The 14745-nt window shown below is 36.6% G+C and overlaps 1 protein-coding gene across 1 annotated transcript in view; it reads right to left on the bottom strand.

Annotated features, from left to right (window-relative positions):
- Nucleotides 1–5562: 5562 nt before the first annotated feature.
- Nucleotides 5563–14745, bottom strand: part of LOC136038033 (peptidylglycine alpha-hydroxylating monooxygenase-like) — a 73336-nt gene continuing 64153 nt past the window's right edge. Inside the window, exon 9 of the mRNA XM_065720974.1 lies at nt 5563–5930. Coding sequence (XP_065577046.1) covers nt 5693–5930 — 238 coding nt within the window. The 3' untranslated portion in view covers nt 5563–5692. The remainder of the gene's footprint in view (nt 5931–14745) is intronic.

The raw sequence follows: 14745 nt of genomic DNA, 5'->3' as shown, positions 1-14745 counted from the left end.
TTTGACATTGGGGGGAGTTGGAGGGGGAAATCTTGGAAAACACTTGGAGTGGAAAAATCGGGATGAAGCTTGGTGGATAGAATAAGCAAATGTCCTTAATACGCGATTGACGTAACCGTACTGGATTCGCTCTCTTTGGGGTAGTTGGGGGGAGGGGTTCAGTCATTTGGCGAGTTTGGTGCTTCTGGAAGTGCTAGGACGATGAAAATTGGTAGGCTTGTCAGGGAGCTGCACAAATTGACTTGATAAAGTCGTTTTCCCCTTATTCGACCATCTGGGGGGCTAAAGGGAGAGGAAAAATTAGGTATTTATAACTTACGAGTGGGTGATTTGATCTTAATGAATTTTGATATTTAGAAGGGCATCGTGACTCAGAGCTCTTATTTCAAATCCTGACATTAAACCTCTGATTTTCCTTTTAAAGTAATCTATTGATTCTTAGGATTTTTTTAGAGCTCATACTATATGATCTCTTGGCTCTTAGCTCTTCTTGCCTCGTCACAAGTGCCATATGAGCTCTTAACTCTTGTTTTTTTACGTTTTTCATAGGAAAGTCGTTGTACTAAGTGGACTATCTTTCTGCTGCAGAATGGGCAAAGTGTTGCCAGTGAATTGATTTTAGTTTTTCCTCTTTTTTTAACGACATTTGACACTTTTACTTCTTATTACAACTAAAGGTTGTTCACTGCTTGTCACAGGAAGGAGTGGTTTTTATCGCTCTTACTGTTAATCTCAACGTGCCTCGTGCATACTTCTAGTTTATTTCTGCTCTGTACCTCCAAAAATTGTTGAAACTAAATAAGACTAGAAACTTAGGTTGGTCCCTCAGAGAAAAAGCACCAATGTCATCTAGTGACTCGGTCCTGGCCTAGTGAGGTGTGTGCCTTTTGAATTGAATTGAGGACCGCTATGCTACTGCAAAATCTCGGAGTTTCTTTTTCTCTAATATTGTTTGAGAATATCAAGAACAAATAGTAGTGGAGCTACCACCCCTTGAAACCTCCAAAGGGTAAGCTATCATTTGCAAATAATCGACAAATCTCTAATCTGCTTCAATTATTACCAGTTAGTATTTTGAACAATCAAAGTATTTTAGTATTTGACAATCCTCCCTTGACGTTTTGGGGCTATTCATCCTGCTAGCTCATACGTAAGGGCTCGATGAACTATTATAACAGGTGCGGTACCGGAAAACTAGGCTAACTTGACGTTGTCGAAATTAAAGTTCTCTGTCCATCGTTTTCATGATCTGCCTCATGGACGAAGGCCATGCAGAGATCCTTCAAGTGTGATTTTCTGTAGGTAATTCGGCTCGATTCGCTTGACGTGGCTAAACCAGTGCAATTGCTGATTCTTGATGTCACTGAGAATAGTTTAAGTGTATTGGCACCTTTAGTGTACTTCGAGACTTGTCTTGTGTTCATTCTAACAATCTGACGGATTCATCTTATCTTGAAAGCTAGAATTTTTCTTTCGTCTTTGATTCCAGTGTTTATGTTTTGCGTCTATACATGACTATGGGAATTACTAAACTGTTGAACAGGCACATTTTGAGTTTATTGAATATATGGTCACCTTTCCTATGGTTCGCTAGTTTTCGGAAGCTCAAGCTACCAAGTGCAAACCGACGTTTCATGTCAAAGCTATGGCAGTTATCAGGAGAGAGTAGACTACCAAGGTAAAAGACCTTGATAGACTCCTGATTATCTGAACTATTTCGTATAGAATACTCCGCTCCATATTAGGTCAAATGCTTGACGAAAATTAACTAATATTCGCGAGTATTTGGTTGAATTCGATGCATCGTTTAATGAACTGTCGAAAGACGAATATTTAATTAGTTGTTGATCTTCCAGGGCGGAAGCCGGCCTGATACACTCCGATGGCAATAGCAATTGTTTTTTGTATTCGTCGAAGCAAGACTTGTCAGGACACGTGACTGATGGCTGGCTAGGCTTATTGGACGGTAGTCTCTTTAATCTTCTTTACCCCTTTTTGTAAATAGGAACAACGGCAGCTTTGCATTATTAGTGGGGTTCATGGCTGGTTTCCCGCACCGCAGACACAGTGGTGTTGTACAGGTCAGCTACCTCATCCGATCCGACGTTATTGAGTTCGACGGTGGCTCCTTTTGGGCTAGGAGCTTTTCCTTGTTTGAGCGACTTGATTAGTGACTCGGTTTCTGACTTGAGCGTGAATGGTGGTCTGAGCTCTTGGCTGGGTTTAGAAAAGTGGGGCTTTATATTTTATATTTATATTTTTATTTATAATTTATTATATTTTAGGATATTATATTTTAGGATTAGCAGCTACTGGGGGATTGAGCTTACCGTTAAAATACTCTTTACGTCTTTCAAATTGTATTTTTTAAATAATTACCGTTTTGCAAACAGATGCAGATAATTATCGTTAAATTAGTAAAACTAAACTGATTTCTCCAAGTTTATTATTGTCGAGGTTGTTTGCCCTGGAAACTTTATTAGTGATTTTTTTTCTACGCTTTGTATAAAATAAAAGCGTTCATGATGTTATAACTGCTAAATAGTATATTCCACAATTTTCCACTCTAGCCAGTATTGATAATGAGAAAGCAGTAGCATTAAACGTAGAATCAGATATGGGAGCTAAGCTTAACAGAAACGAAGTGATTATTTATCTTTCGTAAGATAACTTTCTTTGTAGAAGTTCCTATGTTAATAGAAAACAATTTAATAGTTCTTTTTTTATTGAGGTTCAGCTTCCCTCCTCAGTCCTCACTCTAGAGCCCATAATTGAATTCGTGTTTTAAAATTGATTATGAGTCACAATTTTTCTCATTTAGTATAATTGTTTATATAATATATTTAGCTTTTGACTTAACTTAGGCATATTCTTCAGTGGCTATTACAAGAAACTTTACAATGATGTGCACTCGTACAGTATATTTTGACAGAAATTTAGAATCGAGTTAGCATTAGTGTCTTTCGCTATCTCTTTTTTGTTGTTGCTGTTGGTAAAGAACTCAGAGTAATATTTTTTTCTAGAACCCAATTTAAATCCAACTTCGATAAAATCTGACAAAATAAGTACGCACCAAAAATACACTTGAAGACAACCACCATACGCAAGCAAATAAGCAAACATAGCAAATCTAAATACCTTATTCAGAATTGAGAAATTATTGACAAAATGATGAAGGGAAAGAAGTTTTTATTGCGTCTTAAATTTTAAAGTTAGTATAATTGTGGAAAATTATCCGTCTAATTTACATTGATTGTATAAATAAACAACGCTAAGTAGTAGGAACGACAAGAAAACAAATCAGAAGATAAATGACTGGAAGGTTCAGAAATTTGTATTTCTTCAGAGAAATGTAATATTTAAATGGTAGATATTTTATATGGTAGGTTACAACCATAGTGCAGGAACACCATTTGGAACAAAGCTTTTTGGGATACGCCCAGCTCCCATTGGTTTGAAATTTATAATTGTAGATTAAAAAAGATAAATTTTATTCACACGGGAATCGGGTTTTAGGGGTGGGACAGAGGTGGCACTTGTCCCGGGCGTAGAAATTTTAGGGGTGCAAAATTTTAAACGAATAATTTAATGGTTATAATTATTTTTTATTTTTTGAAATTTTATTAACAAAGTCGAGAATGCATCTAGTAAAATAAACTAAAAAGTAATTAGATAAGAACAATTTAAATTACGAATTAAAAATAAATAATTAATTAATTAATTACTTGAAAATAATCTTGTTAATAAATGAAAAATTTGGCTTGGAAATTTTGTGGTAGACAGGGGTCTAATCAAGATTTGGCTCTGGGTGCAAGAGAGGCCAGAACCTTTACCAACAGGGATATAATTATTAACTGGTGAAATTTTTATTGTAAAAAATTACGCCTGAACATTATTTGGGATATGGCTTTTTTGCCGCACCTCACCTCGCAAACAACTGTTTGTTCCTGCCCCTCCCCTGTCTAAATAAAAAACTGAAATAGTATCTCTGAATAAAATGTAACTGAATGTCCATGTTAATTTTATAATCCAAACCATTAAAGATGTAACTTTGTTTTTTAACGCAAAATATTTCCCACCCGTAAATAAGATGCAATTTAAATTTTCTAGAACCATTGAAAACCATTTATTTATTCAGTTTTTTAAGCAAAATAGATCTTAGAACTTGGGAAGCTTCATTTGATTATCCTAAACCTTTAGGACATGATAAAAAAAATGTTTTGGCTTCCCAGGTGTGAGATAAGGAGAATCAGGTATGTTCAATGTCTGAAGTCTCATTTCATGTACTCAAAGTATGACTTAAGGTCATTCGTACGAATAAAGGTCATTGAGAGCCTTATCTGGCGCATAGGGCCTTGAATCAACGTTTCAGTTGTCTGGTCTTTTTTTAGAGTGACAAATAGTAATTCTGTCTTGCTGCTGCAAGGATCGATCCCTGTATCCCGTATTGTTAAGCAGAAAATTAATCCACTATGTTTTCACAGCGACATACTCAACTATACACATGATATAAAATCTCACATGATTTTTTTTATCATACTATAAAATAGACTGTTCCGCATACGATTATTGTTGCTTGTGTTATACAATAAAATACGACAACACTCATCAAGTCGGATATTCAGATGAAACAAAATAAGAAATCAGCTGCGTTATTTTTTTTATGAGATTTTCTTTATAAAATTTATTTTTGCTTTCAATATGAATCCAAACCTTTCTTTTTATAAAAATGCAAATTAATAAAGCATTGTTGACTCCTTTTTGAAAGCCTGGTCAAACTCAACTAAAAGTTAGAGCCACGATTTATTTAACACGTATGTAGCTTTTTTCTCTTAAATCTCTTGAACTGCGCTCAGTCTTAACTTTGGCGAGAGACTATTGCTAGTTATGCTGACAGATGTCGTTTATGTCATCGATCAGTGAGATTGTTTCTTTCTCTTCTGTACAAGATGAGATAATAATTTCTCACCTTCTTAAACACAGCAAAGACGAAACAGCGATATAGAAAAAAAAATTAGTTAATGAACCTTAACTCAAATTAACTGCTGTGAGAAATTCTTCAAAAATTGCGTAGAAATAGAATATCGCAGCACTATCCTTAATTCTTGTATCTTTCGCAATACACGGAATTTAAGGTGCGCCTTTTCCCCAACTTAAAGGCATATGTTTTATGATTTTGGGTCTAGTTTACTGAATAAGTATCGGAGAAAAAACTCCGTAGGAAAAAAAATGTGAAAAGAGCAAGAAGAAGAGGATCAACGGAAGATGGGGTATCAGCAGAAATATTTTGAGGCTAAAAATTTATTTGGATTCCTGATATTTGTATTCCATGCCTCTCGGAATGAGTAGTTTTTTCAAAGCCAGTTTGCTTGATTCCACCGAAGAGTATTCTCTGCCTTCAAGTACTTAAGCAAACACCAGCAGAATCTGGTGGTACTTTCCTACTGATGTGATAAATTCATGCGACAATTAAACTTTTTAAAATTTACTCCCCTGCTTGTCTTAAGGACATTATCAAATTGGTCTTTGAATGATTCACTTGGGGTTCACTAATGACATGCATTTAAATAAAATACTGAATATTTATTATTCTCGACATTGCCGTCAGCAGGACAGTACAAGTTGAACGAGGTTAAGAATTTGTGGAAAGATCTATTTATCTTGTTTGTTAATATTTTCTTGATTTTTTTCTTCAGTTGAAGGAACCACGGATGCGATGACTATTAACATGTCTTTCATGGCTATGAGTTGCGTTTGATTTATCCCTTGCTTCAAGGTAAGAGGCGTCTTCGGGGATATTGTTTAGGTCGTCTTTAATCCAGTAATATTCTGGGGGTCCCTCGGTAAAACAGTAGACAGTGTCCAGGGTTACTGACCCGTTTACATAATACATTACATAGAAGTTGCACATCTCATCGGCTCCACTTGGCCTAGAAAAAAAAATAACTACAAAACTAATTTTAGAAATGAATGAATGAATGAAAAGGGTCAATGAGATCAATTCATATCGTTGATCAAAATATAAAACAAAGGCTTGGAACACTGTTTTTCTTGGCCCTTTACTGTTTGGCTCAAGGAAGAAAACTTACTCTTCTTCTGAAAATCCTCACCTGGAGTCCATATCAGATTTCTTTCACTTTAAAGTGATTTTTAAGTGAATTTTTTTGCTATTCATCTTCTTCTTACTATGCATAATTGAGTAAAGTGAAGTGTGTCTTGAAGTTACCTTGATCATATTAAACTGTGTTATTATACCTAAGAAAGTGGATAATCTCACGGAATCCATTCTTTTTTGCTGGCTCCTTGATATTCAATCAATCACTCGCATCTTGCTATAGCCCCTCGAATATCTCGAATAAATCTGCCTAATGTTGTTTGTGATGATCTACAGGAAGATTTGACGAAACCGACACACTGACATGTTCTTCAAAATTTCCACTAAGACATTACAATGCCTTTCTATTATGTTTATTTATGTGTGTTGTGAAACTTGTAAAATATTCGTGATGTTTGTTTTTTATACCTAATTGGTAGAAAACTTTTTTTTTTACCAAAAATAATTAGTGGAACAGATGTTTGGTAGAAGATGCAGTCCCTAACCTTGTAGAATGATCCAATGGAACAGCTTTTTTATTTTCGAAGCTCAAATAAACACTGAAATACATAACTGGAGCTATTAGTCCGTATAGAATGCTGAACTTATTTATGTTCGGAATTCGGATACTACAAATCCGGTCATGGGATGGAACAATGCTGTGGGTAACCTCTTCAGCAATAACCAGTTGATCGGGGAAATAACACTTTTGACCAATTTTCCTGACTCACAAACGATTTCGTGCCTCACATCCTCTTAAATCAGTTGCGGTTGGTCTTTATATCCACCAAGCTGCTCTCCAAAATGGGGTCTATGTAGGGTCTTACGAATTGAAAAAAATGTACTATTTTTGCATTTTTACTGTTTTCATTGAGGGTTCCCTTGTCACTGTCTACATATCCTGTCAACATCTAGCCAATTCCATATTATCCTTCCGTCACAAATTGATACAACCATTTTTTTTAAATGTATTGTCTTTAGTCATTGGACCTGGGAACTTCCCTTAGCCCAGTCTTGCATACCGTGTCTACATATTGCACGCCCTCATGCTTTAAGCCAATTGGATAAAATAGAATTTGTTAAGACAGTTTTTAGCTTAGTTCTTAATTAAAAGTAAAATGATTGAATCATAAAAGATAAAACTTTATTTATTGCCTTCATTGAGGTTTACCTAGGAATGTCTTTATTCCGTTCAACTTTCAAGAGTATTGGAGACAAATCAAAATTTTGAGCCAGTTTACGGCTGTCACGAACCTATGCAGCCAAAGTTAGTGCCAATTTTTATTGAGTCAAGGCTGATTGGCTTGACTTGATTGGAAAAGAGTATTTTCGGTAATACTTAGGTGAACTGTAAATTTCCAACTTTTCGCTTTGGGTTTTGGGATATAAATTTCAAGCTGAAAAAAATTTTTCTTCCTTTTTATGGCTCCGTGTTTGGAAGAGCTACTGTTGTTCTTATTTCTTTTCTTCGGTTCGCTAGAATCCTTGTCACCCATAGATTCACAGATACAAATCAAAGGTTTGTTCAATGAAGATGTTTTCCCTTATTCTTGGGGTCTGTGCCCCCAACCCGATTCTTATGTGTAGGCTATTAGGGTCCACTTCGACCACGAACTTATGGATGCAGGCTTAAGGTAACTTAAATAACAGTTTTGGGTCCTACTTCAGGGCTAACCATTCTTTCGTTTTATTTCTTGTGTAGTGGTTTCTCCTTGGCCAATTTCAGCTAATAAGCGTCGCGACTTATTTTGAATACAGGTGGTAATTATTTTATTTTTTAGTATTATACAAAGATGTATCTTTTGTGTTTTCTGTGGCCCATTTGTTAATAATAATACAAAAATAAATAAATTATTAAGGGGTATACTTTACAAGTCTATCGGTAAAACTGCGACGTGACATGAACGCGCTCCTTGACGCAAATGTTTTCTGATGCAGGAAAATCGTTTTTGTTTGCCTCAATATACCTTTGACTAACATCTTTCCAACATGAAGAAGGAGTCGATTTTTCACTCTAACTGATCTTATTTTTCAACGATCTCGAAGGACACCGGATTTCACTGATGAGTGATAATTTAACTTCAATATCCGTGTTTAGTACCGTTCTTGCAAAAAAAAAAATTCACCCACTTTGGTGGCATTAAATAAATTCGTCTGGAAGACAATTCGAGTTACTGGTAGTCTTAAGAAACCTTCGTGGCTAAAACAAAATAGAAAGAAAAGCAAAAATAAATTCAAAAATGTTGTGTAAAGAATATTAAGCAAATGGTGTAAATTTATGCCTGAAAACATCCTAATAGTGGAGCTGTGACTGCAGTGAAAAAAAAATGAAAGACATCCAAAATAAGTACTTATCTGATGTTACCTCCATGCTCAGGGTAGTTAGACATAGCCATGCGAAAAAAGAAGTACCAAATTTTTTGTCCTAAGCTCCAATTGATTCTTAGGTATATTTGATGACTATTAACTGTCAAACCTCTAATGACTCTTTTAGAAAAAAGATCTTTTTTTCTTCTTTGTTTTCCATATCGTCATATTTGAGCTTTATTTCGGTTTCCCGGTAATCCCCCTTTTCTCAGATTTTCAAGCTCTGATATACATTATCACATAAATTCGAATTGTGGCTAACCTGCGTCGATAGGCGGAACAGGTACTAGCATACAATTAGCTTTAGTTCAGTACTGAACTAGCTTTTAAAGTGAAAACATCTCAAATAACTGGATTATCTTGATTCAGAGTTCAAAGTAAAAGGATTTGGTTTGAATTGGATATTTATGAACTTGAGTAAAATCGGTCTACTTCAGTGTGAAAATACAAAAAACAAGTGTTTTTAACTGAAAGTAAGGAGCGACATTAAAACGAACAGAAATTACTTCGTATACGAAAAGGGGCTGCTTCCTCATCAACGCCCCGCTCTTTACGCTAAAGTTTGACTCTTTCTCTCATCTCTTCTTTTTAAAACAGTAAAAACCTTTAGCGTAAAGAGCGGGGCGTTGATGAGGAAGCAGCCCCTTTTATATACGAAGTAATTTCTATTCGTTTTAAGTTTTAATGTCGCTCCTTACTTTCAGTTAAAAAAAAGTTTTTTGTATTTAATTTCTGAACATTTTTGAATCAATGCATGTTTTGATTTTGGCTCTCCGCAGAGGAATAATTAAAACGAAATTTGCATTTTTTTTCTTTTGGCTAAATGACTTTCTCATAATTTTGGTTGAATGATTTTGAGAAAAAAAGAGCAGGGGAGGAAGCCTAGTTGCCCTCCGATTTTTTGGTTAATTAAAAAGGCAACTAGAACTTTTAATTTTTTACGAATCCTTTTATTAGTAAAAGATATACATAACTTATAAATTAGCTTACGTAAAGACATTTTGTATTCTCATGTTTTTATTACATATATGAGGGGGTTCGCCCCCTCGTCAGTACTTCGCTCTTTACACTAAAGCTTAAATTTTGTCCCAATTCATTAAGAACGACCCCTGAATCACAAAAGCCGTAGAATAGATAGTTGAAATTACTAAAAATACTTTAGCGTAAAGAGTGAGGTATTAGGAGGAGGTGAGCCCCTCATATGGGTAATAATTTCTGTTCGTTTTAAGTTTTAATGCTGCTCCTTAATTTCAGCTGAAAAAACTTTTTCATATTTATTTTTTCGGTAAAATTTGTGCAAACAGTATTACTGGCTTTTATATAAAGTGAATATACCACTCGATGCCTTTTTTTATGCTCTTTACAAATATAATAATCGCTTCTACCGTAAATCTGACCTCTTTGGTCATTACAAATATGTAATAGTTTAGAAACAAATTTGGGCTATATATTTGCACATCAGGGGGGTGGGGTTAAAGCATAGCATATATAAAAATACGTAAACTAACCATTGCTGTGTTTTTTTTTCTTTTTTATGTGTTTGTGCACATCGAATTTTAATGATAAGAGAAATCACCAGTGCAACAGCACAAACAAAAAAAATACAGCAATGGTTAGTTTACGTATATATTTAATATATACTACAGTTCTTTACCACGAACTGTTTGACTGAATTTATATAACTATCGGATTAGTGTATAGGGCTAGAATGTAGCAAAAACGCTGATCGCATGTCTGTATCGTAAAGCTGGTAGATTGCAAGAAAGGAGAGGAAAAACAGCTGAAAAGACTACTGCCTCTGACAGTTCATATGGCCTGTAATCGTCCCACGGACCTTTAATGAATGTCCAGTATTAAAGCCTTACATCAGCGTCCGGCTTGATAAACTTGTTTATGACTATTCCCGAAAGCTTGAAGAAACACTGTCTTCTATTGAGCGTATCGAATCTAATTTGGAGAAAAAAAATAACACCTGGCAATGATCTTGATCTCAATCCCCCCACTGTGCCCCACCATGAATGGCCGCCTCTCCCACTAAAGACTGTCCCATTAGAGACCATAGTGATAAAAAACCCACCCGCTCTCCTACTGAAGGATCCTGTCTGCCGCAAGAAAGAATTTGATAAGACAGGGTGTGCAAATATTCGTTATGTTAAAGCGACTAAGGATACTGTTATGGTATCGGTACCATGTCAAGATGCATCGAAGCTCAGTTGTGATCTAAAGGTTAATTTTCCTGAAAGCATAATAACTTCCAAGCCTCGGCGATTTTTTGGAATTATCAGGAGTGTGGACATTGATTTTGATGCTAGTGCCTACGCATTGGACTTTCCGGGTATAATCGAGTTTAATCGGCTAGGAAAATCACAAACTGTAAGAGTTATTTTTCAAACAGAAGAATACCTACATTTTTACATCACACATGGCATCAAATTCGGTTATGAGCTTTTCCGAGTGAAACGTGATCGTATTCAGCCTAGGCGTTGTTTTAAATATCAAAGTTTTAGCCATGGTCAAAATCAATGTAAATCTGAAGGTTTCAAATGCGCCCGATGTAGCGGTAATCACATTTCGACTAAAGACTCTCCGTGTCAAGCGCCAGTTAAATGCGCCAGTTGTGGCTCGAATGATCATCCATTTTACAGCTTTAGGTATCCGATTTTAAAGAAATTTTGTAAATGAATGTGTTACTTCGTGTTACGTCCTTTAATGCAAATGGTGTGTTAGGGAAATTACCTGTACTTCATAGTTTTTTGAATGAAAAATCATCGTTATTATGTCTTCAGGAACACCACCTCCTTGATCATTCGTTGAATCTGCTTTCTAGTTTGTCTACTCAGCATGATATTTTTGCTGTTCCCGCTACACCGACTGGTGGGCGTCCCTCCGGTGGTTTAGCTACTATTTTACCCAAGTCTCTTAATGCAACTATTCTAGTAATTGATGCAAATTTTTTAGCTTGTAGTTTTTCAAACGTAGTTTTAATTAATTGTTATTTTCCGACTGATTACCATGATATTTCTTTTGATGCGTTTACTCAATGCTGTTTTAATCTTAGTCGTTTTGTCTCTATTTTACAGTAAAATTTGCGTACTTATATTTTAGGTGATTTTAACTGTGATCCAAACATAGCAAATGAAAGGGGTCCGATTTTATCATCTTATCTTCCTAATTTTTCTGTTTTACCGAAGTCCCAGGATTTTACTTATTGGAGTGGTAGTACAACTAATATCGATCATGTTTTTTCTTCTAACCCAAGTGATCCTTTGCCTGTGGCTATTGTAATCGAAGATTTTCCCGTCAGTGACCACATGTCGCTTCAGTTCCTTTTACCCCCTTTGCCTTCTCGTCCTTCACCAGTTCGTTTTTCTGGTAATAAGCTTCCTAAATTTTTTTTTTATCGGGTTGATTGGAATCCAAATTTTAAACCACTTTACCAAGAAAGAATTGGGACTTTAATTGATAAAGTTTTTATTCCTGATAGTTTGGATTCAATGGACAGTGATCCCTCTTTGACTATTAATTGTCTTTATTTTGAATTAATCCATTGCTTAAAGTATGGTGCTGCGGCAGTTTTTCCTACTAATAGGATAAGGTTGGGCGCACAGAAACCTTTTTGGAGCCTCAATCCTTTTTTGGTAAATTCTAATAAGGCGGCAAAACAAGCGTATTGGGAATGGCGGGCGCTTGGTAAGCCTAGAGACTCGCATCCAGCTTTTTGGCTAATGAAAAAGAGAAAGGCCGAATTCCAAGCGGAGCTCCGTCGTCATAATAACCTGATCATAGAAGAAGCTTCTTCAAACATTGATAACGACAAGGACAAGATTCTCCTTTGGAATGTCCTCCGAGGCAACAGGCGGACTAAAATGCCTGATACTAATTCCACACCATCGCTGAAAGAGTGGGAAAATTATTTTTCTAAGTTGTCGACTTCGCACGATTCTAACAGTGTTGTGTTGCAATTAGATGAAAGGTTGAAGAATTTTTCAACTGATTACAGGATTTCTGAGGATATGTTAAGTAGATCAATCAAAACGTTAAAGGTGCAGTCGGCTAAGCATCATGATGGCGTATTTGCTAATCACCTTAAACTTGCTCCTTCTTCTTTTCTTATTACTCTACTGGCATTTTGAACCTTTTACTTATTACTGGTTTAGTACCATCGTCATTCTATATTGGCATAGTTACGCCTATTCCTAAGAGCGGGAAAAAAGACTTGTCATCTTGTATTTCCTGGAGGCCAATTACTAGAGGTTCTATGATTGGGAAAGTGTTTGAAGGATCTTCTTGAAATTCTTGACGCTGGTTCTAATCAAGTTGATTTCAAGAGAGGTTTGGGATGTGACCACGCCCATGCATCTTTCAGCAAAGTTATTGAAGAAGTGAGAATCTCTGGTCAACCGCTATACGCCCTCTTGATTGATATCAAAGTGGCCTTTGATAGCATTTCTCATGCATTTGCACTGCTCGCTTTAATCCATGCTGGATTGCCCCTAGCTGACATTCGAGTCCTTCGCTCTTGGTATTCTGGATTAAAGATCCGTATTTGTCCGAGTTCGTCTTCATCTCAGTCCAAATTAATTCAAGTGGGTAGAGGAATTAGACAAGGAGGAATTATTTCTCCTTATATATTCAATTCATGTTTAGCTACTACCCTTAATTCTCGTTCCTGCTCTTTTGTTTCATTATCTCGAAATCTGTCTTGCATTGCATATGCTGATGACATAATCACTTGCGCCGTCCGGCTAGCAAAACATCCTACCATAGTTTACCTTTTTATTTGTGCGCGGAAGTTGGTTTTTCATGGTGAGAATGATATTGACTTATGCAGTTTTTTTCGCTCTATTTTTGAGTACCAGAATCACTCCTGTTGAAGCCGTCGCTGTGCCAAAAAATGACTTAATAAAGTTGCGTTTCCATTCTACCTTTTTGGCGCCATCTATCTTGACTACGCTAACTGCATTGCACTTACTGCGAGAAGTCACAGGTGGTGCATCGTCCACCAATGGAAACAATCCGACAGGAAAGAAACGTGGATGTCGGGCAGGGAAAAATGAAAGGAGAAGGCGTACGGGGTGTGCTATTTCGGTACTAGTGACAAGCCGTGACTATTGTTCTTCGCCAAAACAAGTGTTTGAGCGAAACCTGGTGAAAATCAAGATATCCAGAGCACCTAAAATACCGAGTCTGAAGAGATTTGACGAAACTCCCGTGTGCCCCTTCCAGGATAGCCCGCCCGTTCTTAAGCCCGAACGTCCTTTAGCTAAAAGTAAGTTGCCAAATATACTTGTGTGTAACGCTAGATCTTTGAACAACAAAACTGATGCACTTGAAGTTGTTGCCAGGCAGAACAACGCCTCAATAATAATAATAAGCGAATGTTGGGACACTTCTGACGAATCGGCGCGCATCAAAGGTTACGCAAGCTACTTTAATACGCGTCACGATCGTGGCTTGAATCGTCGAGGAGGAGGCGTTGGACTTTATGTTCGTAATGACCTATCCTCAAGGCTGTTAAGTGAGCCTTTTGACTCCGACCACGAAATATTATGGACCGAATGCAAACCTGCACGTTTATCAAAAAGATTTTCATGTTTAATTGTTGCTTCGGTCTATTATCCTGAAAGTGCTAAAAACAGGAAAGACTTGATTGAACACATTCAGTTTTTCGTAGACAAAATGCGCCGCAAGCATGTCTCTCCTGGCTTTGTTATTGCCGGAGACTTCAATCAAACTAATAGGCAATGGGTTTCAAATATTTTAGATTTGCGACAAGCCGTTACAATACCTACCCATCAAAGTGGCAGCATACTGGACTTGATTTTTACCAACTTGACAGACTTTTATTACGCACCGAGATCCCTAGGACCCCTTCTGAATTCTGATCACTTTATCATCTTCTGGGAAGCCAGTTCGGCAATTCCGAAGCCAAAACGAGTCAAGTATACGGTGCGACCACTTACTGAGGACTCGATATCTACATTTGGTCGCTGGATCGGTAATTATCAGTTTGAGGACATTTGCTCTGAACAGGATATTAATATTAAAGTCAATAAGCTGAATACTCTGCTTCAGGAGCAATTTCAGACTTGTTTTCCCGTAAAAGTCATTACTGTGAGTGACACTGATAAACCGTGGATAACCAATGATCTAAAGAATTTAATAAAAACCCGTTGTCGCCTTCATATCGCTGGTGATACCGTAGCTTCAGCCAAGTTGCGTAATCATATTGTTAAACTAAACAAGCGTGCCAAGAGGCAGTATGTGAGGGATAAAATTACTCC

This window comes from Artemia franciscana, chromosome 17 (genome assembly GCF_032884065.1).
Source record: "Artemia franciscana chromosome 17, ASM3288406v1, whole genome shotgun sequence".
Classification (NCBI taxonomy): Eukaryota; Metazoa; Arthropoda; class Branchiopoda; order Anostraca; family Artemiidae; genus Artemia; species Artemia franciscana.
This window is presented reverse-complemented; position numbering and strand designations above follow the sequence as displayed.